The 25508-nt window shown below is 43.7% G+C and overlaps 1 protein-coding gene across 11 annotated transcripts in view; it reads left to right on the forward strand.

The window, feature by feature from the left end:
* LOC106590274 (microtubule-associated protein 4) overlaps positions 1-25508 on the forward strand; it is a 124093-nt gene that overhangs the window by 4501 nt on the left and 94084 nt on the right. For 9 of the 11 annotated variants that reach the window (XM_014181093.2, XM_014181095.2, XM_014181101.2 and 6 more), the window contains exon 2: positions 22756-22946. In XM_014181093.2, the coding sequence (XP_014036568.2) occupies positions 22760-22946 (187 nt within the window). In that variant the 5' untranslated portion in view covers positions 22756-22759. Of the gene's footprint in view, positions 1-6920; positions 6926-9920; positions 9927-22755; positions 22947-25508 lie in introns of those variants that run through there. The other 2 variants (XM_014181094.2, XM_045710577.1) reach the window with 1 other exon arrangement.

Raw genomic sequence — 25508 nt, forward strand, 5'->3', positions numbered from 1 at the left:
TCATTCACCCAGTGGAACATGTCTGGCTTCATCTCTCCTAGCTCTGACTGCGTCTCATTGAGACGTGTGTGTGTGTGATAGTTTTGGACCCATTCCAGGGAGTCTAATGTGCTGGCAGAAGGGTTCTTGTATTCCCAGGGCGCTCCGAACGGGACTGGAGTTCTACATTGTCTGCTGGCTGATTGGAAGAATATGGGTCTGGGATTGGAATGCAACAACGGTTTATCTCAATTATGCTAGGCTGTCATTTCTGAGAGGATCACGAAGGGTTGTTGGCGTTGTGTACAGCACCTCCCACAATTCCTCTCACCTTGAAGTAGGTTGTGTTAGCTGGTGGATGGTCATACTTGTTACTTTTTCACACCTGGATAGTAGCAAGAGGAATCAGTCCAAAGACGGCCATTTTACTTTGAGTTTTGTGTAATCACCCATATCGATTGGTGATTACTTAAGTGTTGTTTATGGTTGTGCCAGATTGTGCTGTCTGAGCTTGTCCAGTATCGCTGTGGACAAGTTTCACCCATTCACAGCTTGCGTTTCTACATTAGCCTATCAAATCACCACCCTCTTTTTTAGTTTGTTTGTGTTTTCTGCCAGTTCAAGGCAACGCTCCTTCCCTCCATGTAGCAGTGCATCAACAGAAACCTTTCTAGTTTACATCGATCATGCATTCCTAGTCACTGGTCTTATCACGTCAATTGATGCATTATCAAAGAGTTCTATACTGTACAGAGCTTTGCTTGGGATCTCTTAAAAATGCAAAGCTTAGACTGCCACACAGACATTTTAAGTGCAAGCACTTTTTTTTATCAGAACAGTGAAAAACAACAGGAAGATAAGATGGAGGAGAATGGATAGAACTATGGAATGGAATGCTGATGAGGTTAGAACGTAAGGATGGGAGGAGAAGGAGATGGCTATATGGGACTTTACTTTGGATTAGTAAATGGAGGATAAACCGGCGAGCGATATCATTCTGTGCTTTATTAAGTCGGTTGGCTTTCGGCCAAGTGGTCCTCCATAGTCACCCAGGACCTTGAGATTGCGTGACAGCAGCGGGTGAATGAAGAATGGAGAGAAGGGTGGAAAGAGGAGTGAAGCAGCAAAGGGCTGGCGGCCGGTGTAATCCCCTGCAACAGGACAACGGTAGCAGCCGGGCCGCAGCTTGGCTTTAACTGTCAATCAGGCCTCCAGCAGAATTATAGCTACCGTGTCGCCTGGGACACATCCAACACCACCATTATCACCACACAGCTAGACACAGAGATAGATGGATGGCGGGAGAGAGAGAGAGAACCACCATTACCTAAGGTAATCATAGAGGAGGGAGGGGCGGAGGACAGGAGAAGGAGCTGCTTTAAGTACCGTTACTTGACTGTGTTTTGGAGTACTTCCTATTAACCATTAATACTACAGCACAGGACTGAGCTTTAGTTTATTTGTTCGCTAATGTTCCCTCAGACTTAGGCCCGGCTTAGTGTGTCTGCTACCTGTGTGTTAGTGTTTGTTTTGGGATTAGAATTGTCCTTTGTGTCTGTGCTGCTGTGCGTTCCATTGCGATGTGTCAAGCCTCGCTCTGCAACAATGGGCAGCATAGTTTCCAATCCTGGCAAACACAGACCCAGCGCTGTGTGTGTGTGTGTGTGTGTGTGTGTGAGCGAGAGAGAACCTACATGCACATACACGTAGGAGGGAGACACAGGGAATTGGCACAGGGGAATTAATTCTCTGTCACTCTAACCCAACCCTCACCCTCCCACACAGAGACTCAGACTGGCTTGTCAGACGAGAGAGAGAGGCCCAAGGAGGAGTGGAGAGGGGGATTGGTTAGTACAGGGTGTGGCAGTGGCTTCAGTACTTTTAGAGCAGAACTGTGCTCTCTCTCTCTCTCTCTCTCTCTCTCTCTCTCTCTCTCTCTCTCTCTCTCTCTCCTCCCTCTTCCAGAGTACAACCTAATGGGCTACATCAGGGTCTGAATTCCGTAGAACAGAAATGTCCCTGAGTGCACTAATACCATTAGGGAGAGGAGGACATAGCTACATCTCACAGGACCTCTCTATCTTTTTATATATCGCATTCTTTCGCTCTCATGTCCTCCCTCCTTACTGGATATCTCTCTCTCTCTCCTCCTTGCTTTATCGTTGTAGGTCTTTCTGTTTCTGTATTTCTCTCTTTGTCGGTCTGTTTTTATCTCTCTCTCTCTCTCACACACACACACACACACACACACACACACACACACACACACACACACACACACACACACACACACACACACACACACACACACACACTCAGGGCCAGACACTGGTCCTTTCTCCGGCCCCTGACACAGGCCTACTGTGGGGTTAACAAGCCAGGCATCAGGCCCGTTTCCCACTACAAGAGATGGAGTCTGAGGAGCGGAGTGGCAAAAGAGATTTCTACTTTTCAATTCACATTCCATCATTGCCTTCTAGTAGCCACTAGCCAGCATGCACAAAATATTTAACAATCCAAGCAACTTTTCTTCAAAAACATTAGGGCTGGGGATATCTCAAATGAATTTAAATGTATGTTTTAGCTTGATATTCCAAATGCCTGTATCTCAATAATATTTATTTGTTTTGTTTTTATTAGCGTTTCAGTCTGCTTGTTCTCATGTTGTCTTTTTGGTCTTGTCCCCTTCACTCCTTCTGTGCTGTGTGCACCTTCCCATTTACACACACACACACACACGCACACACCAAGCCAATCCTCCTGCCACTCCAAACAACAAAAATGAGAGATGCCGTCTTCCTCTCTGACAAGCGGTTTCAACTTGCTATTTGCATTTGAGATTTGTTCCAACAGAATCGGTCATATGGACATTAAAACACATTGAGACATTATTTTACTGTAATAGAGGAGAAGTGACCCTTTCTAACGGTACCCTTTTTATGTCTCAACTATGGCTGTTTGTTACAGTGACCGTATTACCGCCACACAGGCGGTCACAAGTCATAAAGGCAGTCAAATTCCACATGACCATTTAGTCATGTCAACTAGGCTTCTCCAAGCTCTGATGCTGCTGATGGTCATTAGTAGCCTACCAAACGTTCTCCTGCCTGGTACTCAGCACTCTATTGTCCCTCTAATCACTCTGACATCAATGCAAATGTAATTGAAAATCAAATTAAATACTTCATGAGAGCCCATGACTCATGTTACACAACATTTCTAAAGGCTATGCAATTGCATGAGAAAACAGAGTGATGGCCTCTATTAAAAAGAGGAGGATCCCATCAGCTTTCTATAGACTGTTCTCTTTACAACAGGATGGCATGAAAATGAACCATGGAAATAGCATCCTCCATTCGCTATTTAAATGCACAGGTGACATATATTTTTTTCCCCTGCCTCTGTTTCGAGACAGGTGCATAATAATGGTCCATTCTAAATCAAAACAAATTTCACACATATAAACTCAGCAAAAAAAAGAAACGTCCCCTTTTCAGGACCCTGTCTTTCAAAGATAATTCGTAAAAATCCAAATAACTTCACAGATCTTCATTGTAAAGGGTTTAAACACTGTTTCACCATGCTTGTTCAATTAACCATAAACAATTAATGAACATGCACCTGTGGAACGGTCGTTAAGACACTAACAGCTTACAGACGGTAGGCAATTAAGGTCACAGTTATGAACACTTAGGACACTAAAGAGGCCTTTCTACGGACTCTGAAAAAACACCAAAAGAAAGATGCACAGGGTCCCTGCTCATCTGTGTGAACGTGCCTTAGACATGCTGCAATGATGCATGAGGACTGCAGATGTGGCCAGGGCAATAAACTGCAATGTCTGTACTGTGAGACGCCTAAGACAGCACTACAGGGAGACAGGACGGAAAGCTGATCGTCCTCGCAGTTGCAGACCACGTGTAACAACACCTGCACAGGATCGGTACATCCGAACATCACACCTGCGGGACAGGTACAGGATGGCAACAACAACTGCCCGAGTAACACCAGCAACGCACAATCCCTCCATCAGTGCTCAGACTGTCCGCAATAGGCTGAGAGAGGCTGGACTGAGGGCTTGTAGGCCTGTTGTAAGACAGGTCCTCACCAGACATCACTGGCAACAATGTTGTCTATGGGCACAAACCCACCGTCGTTGGACCAGACAGGACTGGCAAAAAGTGCTCTTCACTGACAAGTCGCGGTTTTGTCTCACCAGGGGTGATGGTCAAATTTGCGTTTATCTTCGAAGGAATGAGCATTACACCGAGGCCTGTACACTGGAGTGGGATCGATTTGGAGGTGGAGGGTCCGTCATGGTCTGGGGCGGTGTGTCACAGCATCATCGGACTGAGCTTGTTGTCGTTGCAGGCAATCTCAATGCTGCGTGTTACAGGGAAGACATCCTCCTCCCTCATGTGGTACCCTTCCTGCAGGCTCATCCTGACATGACCCTCCAGCATGACAATGCCACCAGCCATACTGCTCGTTCTGTGCATGATTTCCTGTAAGACAGGAATGTCAGTGTTCTGCCATGGTCAGCGAATAGCCCGGATCTCAATCCCATTGAGCACGTCTGGGACCTGTTGGATCGGAGGGTGAGGGATAGGGCCATTCCCCCCAGAAATGTCCGGGAACTTGCAGGTGCCTTGGTGGAAGAGTAGGGTAACATCTCACAGCAAGAACTGGCAAATTTGGCGCAGTCCACGAGGAGGAGATGCACTGCAGTACTTAATGCAGCTGGTGGCCACACCAGATACTGACTGTTACTTTTGATTTTGACCCCCCCCTTTGTTCAGGGACACGTTATTCCATTTCTATTAGTCATATGTCTGTGGAACTTGTTCAGTTTATGTCTCAGTTGTTGAATCTTGTTATGTTCATACAAATATTTACACATGTTAAGTTTGCTGAAAATAAACGCAGTTGACAGTGAGAGGACGTTTCTTTTTTTGCTGAGTTTATTATTTAGAATATGTTAAGACAAGATAAAATCAAGAATAGTGTCACGGGTGACAATATTAGCCAATATTGTCACTTGTGAATGATATTTTTGCCGCTGGGAAATTCAAGGCATTATAAAGTGCTTGTCAAATTGTGAATGAGAGACTGATGAAGTGTGCACAGGCTGTGAAAAAAACAAAGCAGAGCTCATGCCTTTCATGTAACTTTTTTCAAATCATCATCATGCAGCCTTAGAATGTATTACAAATCAAAACATATAGCCCGACGTTTGTATCACAACTGAAGTTACATAAATAACTCTAAATTAAGCATATAGGAGGACCTGTTTCTTTGCTCACCGCTCAACACAGAATAGCCGCATGTGCGCCCTCCCTTTGAAATCATTTGGAGAAAATATCATTTCTATTTTATTCAGCTTTGTTCAATTGTATTCTTCATACTAAAAAATAATTCCATGGAATTCTAAGCAAATCTTGTCTGCTAAATGAACTAGTGTAGCCCATAGCGATATGGCATAGCCAGATCAGGACCTAACATAAGGACGACTCAGAGTATGCTATTCTGTTCTTCTGAAACAGACTACATTTTCTTCATATCATGTTTCTTTAGACCTGTCTAAAATCATGGATTTATTGTGATGGATTTATTAGACTTCTTAAAATGTAGATGTTCCAAAGGTCTGCATCATGTGTGGAGCCAGGTAATGTTAAATGTGTTTATGTTAATTAACGACCGGGAGTTATTTGCTTGACAATCACGAGCTAACAAAATTTCATGACAGCCCCAGTCTCAACTACTAAAATGCGAGTATGAATAAATATTGATTCTGTAAAATCAATGCTCAGTTTGTGGCGATCGGAATTGCGGTACCACGTACTTTTATACTAGCTGTCTAGTCTGTGTTTTATAAATGTGCAATAAGCATAAAACACAATTATATAAGGAATTGACAACTCGTTCTCATTCTGAGAAATAAGGCAGGCCACTTGTTTTCAACATCAGGCTCGCATGTAGGACCGAGACGATACCAGTATCGCTATACTTGTTAGTATACTATACTTGTTAGTATCGCTGCAAGGAAACAAAACGCGAAGGGAATTTAACTTCTTTAGGAAAACAGTCCTGATGTTGGAAACAAACATCATTATGTTGTCATCCAGAGTCACATTTATTTTCCAAGCTGCAGCACACAATATTTTACATGCAGAAGGTTTTTAAAGGACCAAAGAGTTTGGTCTGCTTCGTGTTTTCATTTTTGCCACGGAAAAAATATTGCGATACTGGTATCGTCCCAGGCCTACTAGAATAGTTGGACAGAAGGGTGTGTCCGTAACAATTCAACTGTTCTACCTTGTTAGCTAGCAGATAGATCCAAACTTGAAATATAAAGATTAGCTGGCTACTCACTAGCATGTGGGCTTGTGCTTGAGAGACTGCTTAAGAGACCTGTGTTAATTTTTGATAATGCCTGCTACAAGAAGTTAGTCATTATTAGTGAATGTGCATTATTCATGGATCTGGTTACATTTTGTAACAAAAATTGCATTTTTGTAGACAGACTTGAAAGCCAGATCAGTGATTATTGCAAAAAAGCAGGTTTAACTTCTCATAAAATAATTACATTATGGTTGTGGAAGGCAGGTATAATTTCACCAGCCCTGAATTCATGAGATTATTGCTCACTGTTTGAAATGCAGTGTATTTGACATTTTATTGTACAACAAAGCTTATGCTTTTTAGGCCATATCGCCCAGCCCTAATTGCAATATTGAATAATGCAACCAAACCATATTACACTCTTGAATAATGCAACAATCCACAAGCTTGTGCAGACAATTAAATGGTTTATTTTCTTGTCCGTACACATTCAATTAGCTGATAGTACTTTTATATTCGTATTCCCATACGAATATAAAAGTACAGTAACATTATCATACAGTGTCATTCATTTTATAATACAGTGTATTTGGAAAGTATTCAGGTCCCTTGACACAATACCCCATAATGACTAATCAAAAAACCTGAAATATCACATTTACATACAGTACCAGTCAAAAGTTTGGACACACCTACTCATTCAAGAGTTTTTCTTTATTTTTACTATTTTCTAAACATATCTAAATATTTTATATTTGATATTCTTCAAAGTAGCCACCCTTTGCCTTGACAGCTTTGCACACTCTTGGCATTCTCCCAACCAGCTCCATGAGGTAGTCACCTGGAACGCTTTTCCAACAGTCTTGAAGGAGTTCCCACATATGCTGAGCACTTGTTAGCTGCTTTTCCTTCACTTTGCGGTCCAACTCATCCCAAACCATCTCAACTGGGTTGAGGTCGGGTGATTGTGGAGGCCAGGTCATCTGATGCAGCACTCCATCACTCTCCTTCTTGGTAAAATAGTCCTTACACAGCCTGGAGGTGTGTTGGGTCATTGTCCTGTTGAAAAACAAATAATAGTCCCACTAAACGCAAACCAGATGGGATAGCGTATCACTGCAGAATGCTGTGGTAGCCATGCTGGTTAAGTGTGCCTTGAATTCTAAATAAATCACTGGCAATGTCACCAGCAAAGCACCATCACACCTCCTCCTCCATGCTTCACAGTGGGAACCACACATGCGGAGATCATCCATTCACCTACTCTGCGTCTCACAAAGACACAGCAGTTGGAACCAAAAATCTACAATTTGGACTCATCAGACCAAAGGACAGATTTTCCCTGGTCTAAAGTCAATGTCTCATGTTTCTTGGCCCAAGCAAATCTCTTCTTATTTGTGTCCTTTAGTAGTGGTTTCTCTGCAGCAATTCGACCATGATGGCCTGATTCACTCTGTCTCCTCCGAACAGTTGATGTTGAGATGTGCCTGTTACTTGAACTCTGTGATGCATTTATTTGGGCTGCAATCTGAGGTGTAGTTAATTGCCGATTTCTGAGGCTGGTAACTCTTCTGAACTTATCCTTTGCAGCAGAGGTAACTCTGGGTCTTCCTTTCCTGTGGCGGTCCTCATGGGGGTCAGTATCATCATAGCGCTTGATTATTTTTGTGACTGCACTTCAAGAAACTTTCAAAGTTCTTGAAATGTTCCCGAATTGACTGACCTTCATGTCTTAATGTAATGATAGACTGTCGTTTCTCTTTGCTTATTTGAGCTGTTCTTGCCATAATATGGACTTGGTCTTTTACCAAATAGGGCTATCTTCTGTATACCACCCCTACCTTGTCACAACACAACTGATTGGCTCAAACACATTAAGAAGGACAGAAATTCCACAAATTAACTTTTAACAAGACATACCTGTTAATTGAAATGCATTTCAGGTGACTACCTCATGAAGCAGGTAGAGAGAATACCAGGAGTGTGCAAAGCTGTCAGCAAGGCAAAGGTTGAAGAATCTCAAATCTCAAATATATTTTGATACGTTTAACACTTTTTTTCCCATTACTACATGATTCCATATGTGTTATTTCATAGTTTTGATGTCTTCACTATTATTCTACAATGTGTAAAATAAAGAAAAACAGTTGAATGAGTAGGTGTGTCCAAATCTTGACGAGTACTGTAAGTATTCAGACCCTTTACTCAGCACTTTGTTGAAGCACCTTTGGGAGCGATTATAGCCGCAAGTCTTCTTGGGTATGACCCTACAAGCTTGGCACACCTGTGTTTGGGGAGTTTCTCTCAACAAAATGTGAAAAAAGTAAAATGGTCTCAATACTTTCTGAATGCACTGTATATGCTGCACAGCTAGGTAACATTAGCTAGCTAGCTAAACAAACAAAATAACTTCTGCATCCTCACAAACATGCTGGCTGTAGTTGAATGCTGATGTTTAGCTGAACCACAGCTAGCACAAGCTCTTAGGCTTATACAAGCTACCTTATTAAAGTTATCTTAGAACAAACCAGGCTTCATTTGATCAATTTCATGGAAGTCGTTATATGAGGTAAAAGCAAATTGCGACTGAAATTGTTAGTTATTCCCTGGGGAGTTGCTTCTTGTCTGGACCTCGGTGGCTTAGTGCAGTCAAGCAAAAACATCTAAATAATCGCTTGAGATATAAAGCTACAATTTCAGAATGTTACAGGCTGTTACTACAATTTCAGATAAAAACCCAATTAAAAGAAGTCTAAAAAAATATGCTAAATGTCTGTACATTTGAGCTGTTTCTAAAACATTGCCATGCTATTAAAATGTTTACTGTAAGAGTGTTGGCTCAACAACACATTTCTGTTTACACGGCCCTGCTTAGAGGGAGGCAACTGTCCTGCGCTACCTGGTATACATTACAGTATACGTGTAGTCGAGAGTATTTTTGCATAAAGTCTATTAAGTATGAAGAGCCTCTGTGTCTGGAGGGGACAGCAAACCAAACTGGAGCAACAAGCACCATATTAGCATTAATCACACTGGGTCTCGGTGAAGAGGTCTACAGATCAAAGACGTACACAGGCTCTTCAGGGGAAACACTTTAATATGGAGATGACTGGATGGGTGCTGCCACTCCTCCACAGGCAAGGACAAATGCACAAAAGGAACACACACACACACACACACATTTGTGCAAATACTATCTCTGTGGCACACATGCACACTCATACAAGAACATCTGCTGTTGCATTTACAGATTTGCTTACACACACACACACACACACTCTCTCTCTGAGCACAGATGACCTGTCTCAGTAATCAGTGTGCCGCTGCAATGTCGGCTCAGAGGATAAGCCCCATCTCTCTCTCCTCCCCTCCTCCTTTCATCCCTCTCTCCTTACGCAGCAGTTGGATGGCTGACAGCAGTTTATTGGGAGGCCCTTGTGAGGGCCCCCCCTTCCCTCCCAAGGGCTCTGCTTTTCTTTTTACCATCGATTTACTCAGACATTGGGAGAGCAAACAACACACACACACACACACACACACACACACACACACACACACACACACACACACACACACACACACCACACAGCAGGAAAGAGCAAACGGTGCTAATTGATTTCCCTCCTGCTCATAAAGCCTTAGAGGATGACACCATTGCGTTATTAATATGTTTCTGACATATTATTCGTATGTGGAACATACAGCACTCATCCCTGATTGAGTGATGGTTGTGTTGCAGCACGCAACCAGATATTTTGGTCCATGTGACTTGCCATCCTGACATGTTGTTTTCCCCGTACCAGGAGAGGAATGGCACCTCTGTGAAAATTACATTTTGACATGTGGGTGGGTGCGTGAATGGATGTGTTTGTGTGTGTGTTTGTCCATTTGCACACATGCGTTTGTGTGTGACAGTGACGAACCATCTTTCTTTGTCTGCAACATTCTGAGCAGCAGTAGTCAATGTGAAGACCAGGTCCAAGTTGAACAGAGGAACCGAACTGTTTGAAACGGGTGATCACAGAAACCACACGGTGACTGAGTGAGTGCTATGCCACTGCCGGTGCTCTCCACAGTGTATGATCCACAGGCTTTGTTTTGAACTGGGCCTTCCTGCCTGCTAGGACCGAGCCCTCATGAGGCTAACCCTACACCAGAGAGCAGGACAAAGCATGCTGGGGTTTCTGTAGCTTGCTGACCTGGGGATTATTCAAAGGGATACAATGTTTAGAACTCTACAGATACATAATGCATAGAGGTTAGTGATGCACCAATATGATATTTTTGGCCGACATCGATATCCGTTATTTTCCTTGCCCCCCCAAAAAACAATACTGATACCGATAACCGATATTAAACATTTTAGCGGCCTTTTTAGCATTCTAGTACAGTTAAATAGTTAACGCACACACATGGCCACAGTACAAGAGGCATTACTACAGTCCCTGGTTCGAATCCAGGCTGTATCACATCCGGCCATAAATGGGAGTCCCATAGGGCGGCACACAATTGGCCCAGCGTCGTCCGGGTTTGGCCGGGGTAGGCCATCATTGTAAATAAGAATTTGTTCTTAACTGACTTGCCTAGTTAAATAAAGGTTACACACACACACACACACAGACACACCACACTGACCAAAAAGTTATTTTGTTGGCATTTACGTATGTCCCCATTACCAGTAAAACATAATCAAAATCAATTTCTTTCACTTACTTGCTGTGCTGTTTTGTTGTTCATTTGTTCAGTTGTTTCATTCTCAACCAGGATTTCATCATGCATGTCAAGCAGTAAAGTTTCAGCTCTGTCTGTCTGTGGCCTCTCTTCCTCGGTGCGCACTGTCACTGTGTCCGTTTCCATCTTATCCAACTGTGTATGGAACATTTCATGTAAACCCTGTTTCTTGTCTGCATCGAAGTAGCTGTCCTTGATGCTATGACACAGTAAATCAAATCAAATTTTATTAGTCACATGCGCCGAATACAACAGGTGTAGACCTTACAGTAAAATGCTTACTTACGAGCCCCTAACCAACAATACAGTAAAAAAAAATATATACAAAAAAAATATATATATATAGAAAACAAGTAATTTGAGAGCAGCAGTAAAATAACAATAGTGAGACTATATATAGGGGGGTACCGGTACAGAGTCAATGTGCGGGGGCACCGGTTAGTTGAGGTAATATGTACATGTAGGTAGAGTTATTAAAGTGACTATGCATAGATGAAAACAACAGAGTGTAGCAGCAGCGTAGGGGGGGGGGCAATGCAAATAGTCTGGGTAGCCATTTGATTAGATGTTCAGGAGTCTTATGGCTTGGGTGTAGAAGCTGTTTAGAAGCCTCTTGGACCTAGACTTGGCGCTCCGGTACCGCTTGCCGTGTGGTAGCAGAGTGAACAGTCTATGACTAGGGTGGCTGGAGTCTTTGACATATTATTGCCAACGTTCTTTTGCGTTTTTCACAATTAACATAAGCCTACCTGCAGTGCGTACTCCATTCGGCTTGTATCCATCCCCATTTCCAAAGAGCGCCTTTGTCCGGTTACCAAAGACTCGCTCCCCCAAACAAAAATGTTTCAGTATAACGCCATATCAACAGTAGGCCTGGCTATATCTTGCTTATTGAGAACGTGCCTTACACATACAATGCAATTTACGGGAGCCTAGTATTTTTTATTTGAAGAGAATTGCAATGCGTAAAGGCCTATATTAGTTAAAGCCAATTACAACAATATTGACTGTCAACACTCCAAACATACTGAGCAAACACTGGATGTTATTATATATATATTGTGTACTGTTGCTGTCACTCGTTACTGTAGGCTATGCTATTTAGTAAACTGTAGTATCAATCCACAATGGACTAGGACGACAATATTCCGTCCCCCAGCCGAATTGGACTTGATGACAAAGCAAAGACCGTCAATAACCTACAGAACTTGAGACAAACACATGCAGTATAAGCCTTGGAACACCTTGATTGAACAGTGTTCATTCGTCAAACCCAGCCCTTTCGCGCCACCGCCAGCTATTGCACTCATAATAACGGCTGTGAAAATAACAAAAATATTCCTGACACACCCTCGGACCTATAGCGCTACTGCCAGCGCTTAAATGTACTATTGTGTTTGGTATGTTAAAATACAGCCCCTACAGTCTTGACTGAAAAGGTGGTTAGCCTTGTGTACTGAGCAGGGGGAGCGGGCTTGGCCCATGGAGTCAGCCCTGTCAATCACACTGTGTCTGCCTCGGGTAAGGGTGACACACACATCAGGGAGGCAGGGCCTGAGCCTCTGATCTGAGGTTTACAATGCTGCCCCACAGCCCCACCTCCGGATCATTAAAGGCAGCCACACACACACTATACCTCACTGGCACAGAAATACAATTCACGGGTGTAATTCACAGTGCCGCAACTGTTACCCACCTGAGACCCATTAGCAGTGCTCACACACACACACACACACACACACACACACACACACACACACACACACACACACACACACACACACCTCCCTGGGGTTCCTGTGTGAGGCAGGTCTGCCACCTCCTGCATTCCTGAGAGGAACTCGTCTCACAATGTCAGAGCTGTGGCCTTCAGGGTCTTTCTCTCACCCCCCCTCCCCCTCTCTCTTTCTCACTCATTAACCTTTATCAAACATTAACTCCCTGCAGGTCTCTTTGGCAAAGCTTGACTGAACACATACCTATCCACGCTACCACACTCTTACATAAACCACCCTAGCACAAAGAACAAGAGCCCTGCACGGGCATGAATTTTCAGCCCGCGCCCTACCCATGCCCGACGTTCAGGCCCTACCCAGGACTGATTACTTCTGGCAAATTCACCCAGGCCTGATTGCTTCTGCCCTGTCCAAACCCAAAATCAGAAATAACTTTAATTGTTAGTATTCATTAGCTGCTCGTCTCTGTCTGTCCTCCCCCTCCCTCCGCGCTGCATGCGTTCTTCTGCTGGTCTGCCTGTGTGAGTATAACATAGCAATGACTCCGCCTTGGGCTGCTCAATGATGAGACGTAAAAGAGCAGTTAGCTGTTGTGAAATCACCTCTCCTGTCGACTCGGACAATGTTCTGGTCTTATATTTGATGAGGTTGAAGCGCTTCTGACACGCTGCTACTTACTAATCTGAATGGAGTTGTTGTTATCTCCTGTAGGATTCAGAAGGGGAGAAAGTCCACAGTTCACGTTATGTAGCTAGTCTCAATTAGCCTAGTTAACGTTAGCTAGCTAGCTAGCCAGCTTTACTATCTTATTGTAGCTAATGTTATATTACGGTTATGTCTACTCTAGTGTCATGCTTGTTGCCATGTCCTGCACTTCTGTTTGTCAAGTTGAAGTACATCAATACAGGCCTAACAGATTGCAATAAAATTAACTTTCCCTCTTTTGAGTTGCTAGAGGCCAAATACATCTGTGATACCTGGCTATGCAAAGATATGCTTTGGAGGTATGAACTTTCCCTGAGGTGAACTATCTAGAACAGGGATGGGCAACTGGCAGCCCGCCAGTCGGGGTCTCAACTTACTGTTGAGAGTTAGAATAGTAGAATACATAAAGGTGTAATTTTGAAATTTGGTTGTGCGGTTGTGCATCAGCAGTTTTTCTCTTGTTATGTCAGTCACTGCCAGTTTTAGATTGGTAAGTTAGTCTAGCTAGCTATCTAAACTTGTAATAATCATGGTTGAATTACCAACCGGGGGGGCCCCATTGATTTACTTAGTCACTCTCGCTCAGATATCATATTAAAAAAACAAACATTTCTCTCCACCCAATGGCAAAATGTGCAGAATTGCATGAAATTAGCTTTAAAACTGAAAAATGTTCTCTCTGCCCCATGGAAAAATGTGTTGAATTTCAGCAAACTTTTTCTCTCCGCGGTCAAGAGGGGGGCCGCTAAAATGTTTTGCTCGCAAAAAAATTGCATGTGTGGGTATAGCACTGCGGCCATTGCGGCCCCCACCCCCATCAAAGTTGCCCATCCCTGATCTAGAATATATAGATGAGTCCAGAGTCAGGGGTAATGTTAGACACTGTGGTGCACAGTACAGTGCTGTTGATTGTGTGGGCTGGGCTGGTAGTGAATCAGACCAGGAGGAATGTTGAAGAAACCATCTCACTTAGATGAACATCACAGCTGGACACTTGGCCTGTTGTCATCATCAACTGGCCCACAGTCAATCACACAACCAGCGGGACTCTACAGCACATTTTCATTTGAGACGTATTTTGTTTCAGCTTTCGCTGCTGCATACTGCTGTTATTTTGGGTTGGAATTATCGGATGGGCACTTCCTTTTGAAATCAGCACTAGAAATAAAAAACGGATAAGAAAAATATTGTTGCGGCCATAAGCGTTGGACAGGTTGATGTTGGTCCGTCCCATTATTTTCAAAGCACCCCAAAGAGTTTGTAAGAATTTAAAACCTGTCTTGGCCGTATACTTGCAGTATATTGATTGTAGTGTGTCTTGAAACATACTGAACAGGTTACATACTGAACAGGTTACATACTGAACAGGTTACATACTGAACAGGTTACATAGTGAACAGGTTACATACTGAACAGGTTACATAGTGAACAGGTTACATAGTGAACAGGTTACATAGTGAACAGGTTACATACTGAACAGGTTACATAGTGAACAGGTTACATAGTGAACAGGTTACATACTGAACAGGTTACATAGTGAACAGGTTACATAGTGAACAGGTTACATAGTGAACATGTTACATAGTGAACAGGTTACATAGTGAACAGGTTATATAGTGAACAGGTTACATAGTGAACAGGTTACATAGTGAACAGGTTACATAGTGAACAGGTTACATAGTGAACAGGTTACATAGTGAACAGGTTACATAGTGAACAGATTACATACTGAACAGATTACATACTGAACAGGTTACATACTGAACAGGTTACATACTGAACAGGTTACATAGTGAACAGGTTACATAGTGAACAGGTTACATAGTGAACAGGTTACATACTGAACAGGTTACATAGTGAACAGATTACATACTGAACAGGTTACATACTGAACAGGTTACATAGTGAACAGGTTACATAGTGAACAGGTTACATAGTGAACAGGTTACATAGTGAACATGTTACATAGTGAACAGGTTACATAGTGAACAGGTTACATAGTGAACAGGTTACATAGTGAACAGGTTACATAGTGAACAGGTTACATATTGAACAGGTTACATATTGAACAGGTTACATAGTGAACAGGTTACATATTGAACAGGTTACATATTGAACAGGTTACATAGTGAACAGGTTACATAGTGAACAGGTTACATAGTGAACAGGTTACATAGTGAACAGGTTACTTAGTGAACAGGTTACATAGTGAACAGGTTACATACTGAACAGGTTACATATTGAACATGTTACATAGTGAACATGTTACATACCGAACAGGTTACATACCGAACAGGTTACATATCGAACAGGTTACATAGTGAACAGGTTACATAGTGAACAGGTTACATAGTGAACACAGGTTACATAGTGAACAGGTTACATAGTGAACAGGTTACATAGTGAACAGGTTACATAGTGAACAGGTTACATAGTGAACAGGTTACATAGTGAACAGGTTACATAGTGAACAGGTTACATAGTGAACAGATTACATACTGAACAGATTACATACTGAACAGATTACATACTGAGCTACAAGGCACAGTCTTCTCCTCCTCTGACTGAGCTGTTGAGTGGGTTGTGGGAGAGCTGCAGTTCATGGTCACCAGATAAAAGGAGTCCATCCTTTGAAGTAAGGTCCTGCTGTCTCTAGTCCTGTGTTGCTCAGTTGGTAGAGCATGGTGCTTGCAATGCCAGGGTTGTGGGTTTGATTCCCATTGGGGACCTGTACGAAAAAGTATGCATGGTGGCATCCGGTAGACTACAAAATCCAAGTGTAAAGACATTATCCACTTTTAATGAGTTTAGCGGTGGGCCCGGCACCATGGAACTGTCACAGGGAACCACCTGCTTGTAATTTCAGCCATCATGTTATGTGTGAACAGGCCTTTGATAAACAACATGAAGAAAAAGGCTGTGTCAGCTGTCTGTGCAGATCAGTACAAACAAAAACAGAAGTGGTGGTGCAGAAAATGGGAAGCTGTGCGCTATACAGGGCCTCAGGCACACACACACACACACACACACACACACACACAGAAACAGACACACACACACACACACACACACACACACACACACACACACACACACACACATATATACACACACACAGACATACATACATGCACACACACACACACATATACAGACGCAGACACACATATACACACACAGAAACAGACACACACACACACACATATATATACACACACACACACACATACACAGACAGACATAAACACACATACACACACAAAGACACAAACACATACATACATACATACATACATACATACATACATACATACATACATACATACATACATACATACATACATACATACATCCATCCACACGGTTGGCTGGGGCCTTTCAGAGGCCAGTCCTGTTGAAGTTAAACTGGGAGGTGAGCGAGGGCTGTTTTTAGCGAGTCACTGCACACAAACATACACATTCATTGAGTCTCACACACACATCCACTCAGAGATATGCTACATGCCATAAGAAGGCCTGCTAAACCAGAACAGTGTCATCACCTCTCCTAGAATGTGACATCCGAGGTCAGAATTCCTCATAGCTGTTTTCTATCTGCTCAGTAAAGAACATGATGGCTTTTCTGGAGTTTTGGGGATTTATTTAAAGATTTGTAGAAAGTAATTAAAGGTTCTGTTAAAAGTTATATACATTTTTTTCCCCCAATTGGCGGTTTGGAACTGATCAGTGTGTTGTGGCTAATTCCTTCAGGGTCCTGACTGGAAACATTGACTTACTACTTTTTTAGGACAAAAATAACTTTCCCAAACCTACACAACACAACTCATAATGCTTTTGGAACTACTTTTCTGTAAAACCAGTTGACATAGTAACAGTCCTAACCCCGGATGTCCTAGATGAACAGGAAAGGGTGTGGCCTACATGAGAGGTCACAGCATAACGAGATCACCGACGTGACCTCATTTCCTCCCACACAGACACGCCCCAGGAAGTATCTGAGAAGCCAATGACCTCATTGGACAGACTGTGTGACCTCAACCTCTGGTTGTCGGTTGTGACCGCAGCCCAAATGGCAAGCCTTCCACGGAAAATAAATGGTATCGAACTGCCCGACAGTTGTTTTGGCGCCACAAGGGCCGCGGACGTTGCAATTTAGGACAGCCCAGTTCATGTGCCACTTTTCCCCTAAGGAAAACACTGTTGTTGCAGCCGGGCAAACATTGACCAATGACCATAGTTGTCTGGGTCCTTCCAGTCCCTCATTCGGGTCCAAGGATGTCCGTGTCCAGAAGTACTGTACTGTATCTACAGTGTTTGGGAAAAACTCTACATTTGTTTGAAGGGATTTTTCAGAGGACAGGCAAGGAGAAGACCGCAGCACTAATCTAATTCGATACTAACCCTCACTTTCATACTGTAGTTGTGGGTGACCCTTGCATCCCTTGTAGGTCTGGTCCCTGGATTGGCACAGTGCCCAGGGTGACTGCAGTAAGCTGATAGGAAAACCCACACACCACTTAGGCTGCAACACACGCTAAATAGTGCACTTGCAGTATCTACCATGTCTGTCATGTCAACACGTACGAGTGCCACTTAAAGAACCCGCAAATGTGCTGATCTACCACGTCCATAGATTACGATGGGCATTACGTCAGGTTTGGCGCATTGTCTGTTATTGTGGCTGCTTTTGTGACAGGTGGCCATTTTGAAATGCTCTTAAAGGGGCAGTGCAGTCAAATGTAATTTTCCCATACTATGAGCTCGAAATATCATTTTGAAATTGTGATTATGCCCATTTAGTGTAAGAGCTTTTAGGAAAAAAAACGCCTGGAATTTCAGCCTGTTCAGGTGGGATGGAGTTTTTGGCCCACAGCATGACACCACAATCTGATCTGATTATTCTGACCAATGACAAGTCATCTTTTATTTGCATTTATTAACCGGGTGGATCGAGCCCTGAATGCTGATTGACTGAAAGCCGTGGAATATCAGACCATATACCATGGGCATGACCCAATTTTTTTTCTTTCTACTGGTCTAAATTACTAACCAGTTTATAATAGCAATAAGGCACCTCGGGGGTTTGCGGTATATGGCCAATATACCACGGCTAAGGGTTGTATCCAGGCACTCCGCGTTGCGTTGTGCGTAAGAACGTCCCTTTGCTGTGGTATATTGGACGAATACCACACCTCCTCGGGCCTTATTGCTTAAATATATCTTCCTACTTTGAAGGGGTGAGCCGGGTGTCTCTCTAGAGTCTAGACCAGGGGTATTCAACTCTTACCCTACGCGGTTCTGGAGCCTGCTGGTTTTCTGTTCTACCTGATCATTCATTTCACCCACCTGGTGTCCCAGGTCTAAATCAGTCCCTGATTAGAGGGAAAGAATAAAAAAAGGAGTGGAACTTGCTTCAAGGTCCGGAGTTTGACATGTGGGTTCTATACGATCCTATCCGATCAATCAGTGCTGTGTATGTAAATATATTTACATTTTATATCAACACACCCACACGATCAGACTGAGCATTTCAATGGCAAAAGGAGGCTCAGGAAAATAAATTATACCAAAAATATATTTTGAGTTATTTTCATGAAATAAACACACACAGTGATTTATTAGACATGCAGCGACAGTTTAAATATGCAATTAAAAAGACCTTTGATTCACCTACGTGTGCTGTCAGCTACAATAATGATCTGTTGCAGCAGAATAGAGAGGATTAACCTTCTCTATGGCCTTATGTCATCCAGCGGACGCACGCACGCACGCACGCACGCACACACACACACACACACACACACACACACACACTCACTGCCACATCAGCCAGGGTACTAGACGTCCCGTGGGCCGTTTGTTGGTCAGACCGCACAATAGAAAGCCTGGCTTTCCTTTGGTTTCCTTCCTTTGTTGAAACAAAATGGTTTCCGAGTGGCCACACCAAATTGTATTCAAGAGGTTAATGGTAGAATCTGAGCCAAAAATGCAGCAACAACCTTTGGGTTGTTTTCTTAGAGCTCTAGCAATTTAGCCAAATCAATTTCAACATCAGTTATTGTAAATAATAATTTGTTCTTACCTGACTTGCCAGGTTAAATAAAAAAGATCTAACTTTGCATCTGCACTGTTCTTCAGGTAAAATGTTCAGTGGAAATTGGTAAAAGTCGTCCTTGTACGTAGTTGTATGTTGTTTTTTTACTATACAATCATTGGTTTTTGTTTGGCTTACATTTTAAAGTGAAAAATTGGAGTGTCGGCATCACTCTGTTGCCGTGGAATTGCCTGTATACTACTGCTGCTTACAGGAAACTCCCATGTAGACTGTTTGAGTCTTACACTCTTTATTGTGAATGTTCAAGTTTGAGTCGGTCTTCATAGCCCCATAGGGAAATATAGTTTTCACTTCATACAGTACAACACATATGGGCAATTCCACAGTATCGGTATTACACTGACACTCAGATTGGGTCACTTTAAAATGTATGCCAAACAAAATCCATTGATTTCAAAGTTGAATAAACCATACAAGTCTAAGCACAAGGACTACTACTTAAAAATATATATATATGAAAATGTACCACCTTTTTCTCCCCAATTTCGTGATTATAATCTTTTTTCATCGCTGCAACTCCCCAACAGGCTTGGGATAGGCGAAGGTCGAGTCATGTGTCCTCCGAAACATGACCCGCCAAAACACGCCCCGCAAAAACACGCTTCTTAACACCCGCTCGCTTAAACCGGAAGCCAGCTGCACCAATGTGTCGGAGGAAACACCGTTCAACTGATGACCGGTGTCAGCCTGCAGGCGCCCGGCCCGCCACAACGAGTCGCTAGAGCACGATGAACCAAGTAAAGCCCCTGCAGCCAAACCCTCCCCTAACCCGGACGACGCTGGGCCAATTGTGCGCCGCCCTATGGGACTCCTGGTCACGGCCGGATCGAAACCCAGGCTGTAGTGACGCCGCAACAATGCAATGCCTTAGACCGCTGCGCCACTCGGGAGGCCCCCACAAGGACTACTTTTAACAATTTACACTGAGAATTTGACAAAAACACATATACTTGAAGAAGTGTGCACACTCAAAGTTTGGTAACAGAATGACGGTTTGTGCTGTTGATGCCATCATTATGTTACCAAACTTTGCGTCTGCACTGTTAAAAGTAGTCCTTGTGCATAGAGTTGTATGGTTTGTTAAACTTTGAAATCAATGGCTTTTGTTTGGCATACATTTTACAGTGAAAAATCTGAGTCTAAGCGTAATTCCGTTACCGTGGAATTGCCCATATGTAAAACCAGACACTGTAAAGTCAGACACTGTAAAACCAGTTCTGCGCCTCTATACTATAGCAATCTGCCATTGACTCGACATTATACCATTGACTGGGCTATCAAATGAGATGTCACTGAAAAGGTTCTACCTATAATGTGTTAAGGGGTCTGCATGCTTCCCATCCGAAACAGTTTTCATATATTATGATGGAATTGTGAGTATTCTTTTTTCCGTTTCGGTCTTCGACAAGGTTTTTTTATGGCTGTTCGTGCACAAATCTTTTCTTCGGGAGGCAAGCCAAAGTTTGGAGCCGAAGTCTAAGCCCCTTCGGTCATTGGTCAACAATAAGGATTCATCAATGAAATGTTTGTTGTCATTCAACGATAGATGACTCGTTTTCATGCACATTATTTAACTTGAGAAATACTGCCCCAAACAATTTAGTTAGATTTAAAATTGCACGACTAAGATCTCCTCAGCAAAAACGTAAAAAATGAATGACAGATTTCTTAAATTAATTTGGACTATTTTGAGGATGTGTATACTGGCTACAGCATCTCAGGATGGACAAACAGTACTATTGCCGCTTTTAAGGGAGGCACCAGTCGAAACAAAGCATTCACAGAAGCCTATAGGCATTGTCACCTCCCAGACTGTCCAGTAGGTGGAGCTCCTGACGTGTTATGCTGTATATACACACAGACAGCTCTGTGAAAGGAGAGAGAGACAGAGAGAGTGAGAGGGCCGCACCATACAGATAGTAGCTCTACAATGAGCTCTGTCACTTCACACTGTACAAGTGCACTGGCTGGTCACTTAAACTCTTTATTTATGTATGTCCACAAAGTGGACAGAGAAGCAAAGTGTGCAGAGAAGGAAAGATGCAGAGAGTAGAGAAGGATTTAAAAGAGAGGGATGAAGAGAGATGGAGAGTGGTGCAGGCCAGGTTAGGTGCCCTCACTGCCCAGGATGTGTGTTATGGCTGGGAGGGAGGGGGATTTTGCTGGAGCGTGTGCTGCTCTGTTCTGCCCTAACCCTAATCCCTCTCTCTGATACACCATTGGCACATGCTATCCTAATCTCCCTGATTGAGGAAGGCAGAGGGAGGAGGGGTCGGAGTAAAAAGGGAAGAATGGAGGAGAGATTATAGGAGAGGAACAGAGAGGAGGAATGACTGAGGGAATGGTAAGGCTTAGCCTGTGGGGAAATGAAAATGGAGAAAGAGAGCGCGAAAGCGAGAGAGAGAGAGAGAGAGAGAGAGAGGGTGTTAGAGAGGGATAGGGGACCACTGATCAGGATTATAAACTGTCATTACCCCTCCCTTTGACGTCGGTGAAAGATGACACCATATGACTCGGCAGATTCTCGCAGCTTCCGTGGTCAGATGACCCCTAGAGCTGTGTCTTTCTCTCTGGCCTGACCAGCAGCCGGCCTTTCCCCTGAGTGTCTGTCTGCCTGTGTACTTGCCCTAGTGCTACAGCAGCCTGGAGTGTGCTGTTCTCTCATTGGGAACATCCGTGGATGTCCCAGATTATTGGGTTTGTGTGGGCCTAGCAGAGGCCTTGTGGCCCAGAAGGGCATTACATTACATGCAGGTTAGATAGAGAGACAGCTGGAACCTCAGGAGGCCTGCTTGCTGGCTCTGTCTGTGATTCTGGTTGGGAAAATTCATGAATGATGAATCTGCTAAGTATCAAACATGACTTGTTGGTACAGTTAAAATGTAACACACTGATGGAAGAAATTATATTGTAACTATTTTATTACCTCAAACTGTATGTGTAATCTGTATGTGTGTATATATATATATATAAAATCTGTGTGTATATATATATCTATATATATATCCGTGTTTGTGCATGTTTCTCCTGCGGTATATATTTTGGCATTTGGCAAATTTTTCATCCATCCTAAACTGTCCTTCCTGGATCCCATTTGAATTCTGGATCTAACCTTACACCCCTGCTTGTCTCTGTCTCCCCCCTCAGAACCATGGCAGAGCTGGACCTGAGCCTGAGCGATGCTCTGATGGACAGTGTGCCCCAGGCTGGCCCGGAGGACCTGGTGGAGAGGGACTTTGTGGCCCAGCTGGAGGCCGAGGCCTTTGACGACCAGGTGGGAGAGACTGTGGGCAAGACGGACTACATCCCCCTGCTGGACAATGACGGAAATAGGGCAGGTGAGCTGACTGGAAGGGACAGGGTTAGGGGGATGAGGGGAAGGAGGGAGGTCATTGAGCTAAGTAACTAACACAATCATAGGACAAGTGAAGGTGAGCAAAAGGGGTTGGTTGATTGATTGATCGATGACAATGGGAATATGAATGAACACCTGCCATGCTACCCAACTATATGTAAGCGTATTAACCTACAGTGGATAACCTCAGACTGATGCACCGCTGGGCTTATCACTGTACATCCATCCTAACCAGAGGGCAGTGCTTAGTGAAGGAGGCGTGACAGGTCATGGTGAAGGGATGTGTAAGACTCTCTGGGTAATGCAGGGTGATGTGTAAGACTGAGCAATGCAGGGTGATGTGTAAGACTGAGCAATGCAGGGTGATGTGTAAGACTGGGTAATGCAGGGTGATGAGTAAGACTCTCTGGGTAATGCAGGGTGATGTGTAAGACTCTCTCTGGGTAATGCAGGGTGATGTGTAAGACTCTCTCTGGGTAATGCAGGGTGATGTGCAAGACTCTCTCTGGGTAATGCAGGGTGATGTGTAAGACTCTCTCTGGGTAATGCAGGGTGATGTGTAAGACTCTCTCTGGGTAATGCAGGGTGATGTGTAAGACTCACTCTTCTCTCAGGGTAATACAGGGTGATGTGTAAGACTCACACTCTTCTTTCAGGGTGATGTGTAAGACTCACACTCTTCTCTCAGGGTGATGTGTAAGACTCACTCTTCTCTCAGGGTGATGTGAAAGACTCACACCCTTCTTTCAGGGTGATGTGAAAGACTCACACTTCTCTCAGGGTGACGTGAAAGACTCACACTCTTCTCTCAAGGTAATGCAGGGTGATGTGAAAGACTCACACACTTCTTTCAGGGTGACGTGAAAGACTCACACTCTTCTCTCAGGGTGATGTGTAAGACTCACTCTTCTCTCAGGGCGATGTGTAAGACTCACACTCTTCTTTCAGGGTGATGTGAAAGACTCACTTTTTACTCAGGGTAATGCAGGGTGATGTGTAAGACTCACACTCTTCTTTCAGGGTGATGTGTAAGACTCACACTCTTCTCTCAGGGTGATGTGTAAGACTCACTCTTCTCTCAGGGTGATGTGTAAGACTCACACTCTTCTTTCAGGGTGATGTGTAAGACTCACTCTTCTCTCAGGGTGATGCAGGGTGATGTGTAAGACTCACTCTTCTCTCAGGGTAATGCAGGGTGATGTGTAAGACTCACACTCTTCTTTCAGGGTGATGTGAAAGACTCACACACTTCTTTCAGGGTGACGTGAAAGACTCACACTCTTCTCTCAGGGTGATGTGTAAGACTCACTCTTCTCTCAGGGTGATGTGAAAGACTCACACTCTTCTTTCAGGGTGATGTGTAAGACTCACACTCGTCTCTCAGGGGGATGTGTAAGATTCACTCTTCTCAGGGTAATGCAGGGTGATGTGTAAGACTCACACTCTTCTCTCAGGGCGATGTGTAAGACTCACACTCTTCTCTCAGGGTGATGTGTAAGACTCACACTCTTCTCTCAGGGTGATGTGTAAGACTCACACTCTTCTCTCAGGGCGATGTGTAAGACTCACACTCTTCTCTCAGGGTGATGTGTAAGACTCACACTCTTCTCTCAGGGTGATGTGTAAGACTCACACTCTTCTCTCAGGGCGATGTGTAAGACTCACACTCTTCTCTCAGGGCGATGTGTAAGACTCACACTCTTCTTTCAGGGTGATGTGAAAGACTCACTTTTCACTCAGGGTAATGCAGGGTGATGTGTAAGACTCACACTCTTCTTTCAGGGTGATGTGTAAGACTCACACTCTTCTCTCAGGGTGATGTGTAAGACTCACACTCTTCTCTCAGGGCGATGTGTAAGACTCACACTCTTCTTTCAGGGTGATGTGAAAGACTCACTTTTTACTCAGGGTAATGCAGGGTGATGTGTAAGACTCACACTCTTCTTTCAGGGTGATGTGTAAGACTCACACTCTTCTCTCAGGGTGATGTGAAAGACTCACTCTTCTCTCAGGGTAATGCAGGGTGATGTGTAAGACTCACACTCTTCTCTCAGGGTGATGTGTAAGACTCACACTCTTCTCTCAGGGTGATGTGTAAGACTCACACTCTTCTCTCAGGGTGATGTGTAAGACTCACACTGTTCTCTCAGGGCGATGTGTAAGACTCACACTCTTCTCTCAGGGCGATGTGTAAGACTCACACTCTTCTCTCAGGGCGATGTGTAAGACTCACACTCTTCTCTCAGGGCGATGTGTAAGACTCACACTCTTCTTTCAGGGTGATGTGAAAGACTCACTTTTCACTCAGGGTAATGCAGGGTGATGTGTAAGACTCACACTCTTCTTTCAGGGTGATGTGTAAGACTCACACTCTTCTCTCAGGGGGATGTGTAAGACTCACACTCTTCTCTCAGGGCGATGTGTAAGACTCACACTCTTCTTTCAAGGTGATGTGAAAGACTCACTTTTTACTCAGGGTAATGCAGGGTGATGTGTAAGACTCACACTCTTCTTTCAGGGTGATGTGAAAGACTCACTTTTTACT

The sequence above is a fragment of the Salmo salar genome, chromosome ssa29 (genome assembly GCF_905237065.1).
Source record: "Salmo salar chromosome ssa29, Ssal_v3.1, whole genome shotgun sequence".
NCBI classification, from domain to species: domain Eukaryota; kingdom Metazoa; phylum Chordata; class Actinopteri; order Salmoniformes; family Salmonidae; genus Salmo; species Salmo salar.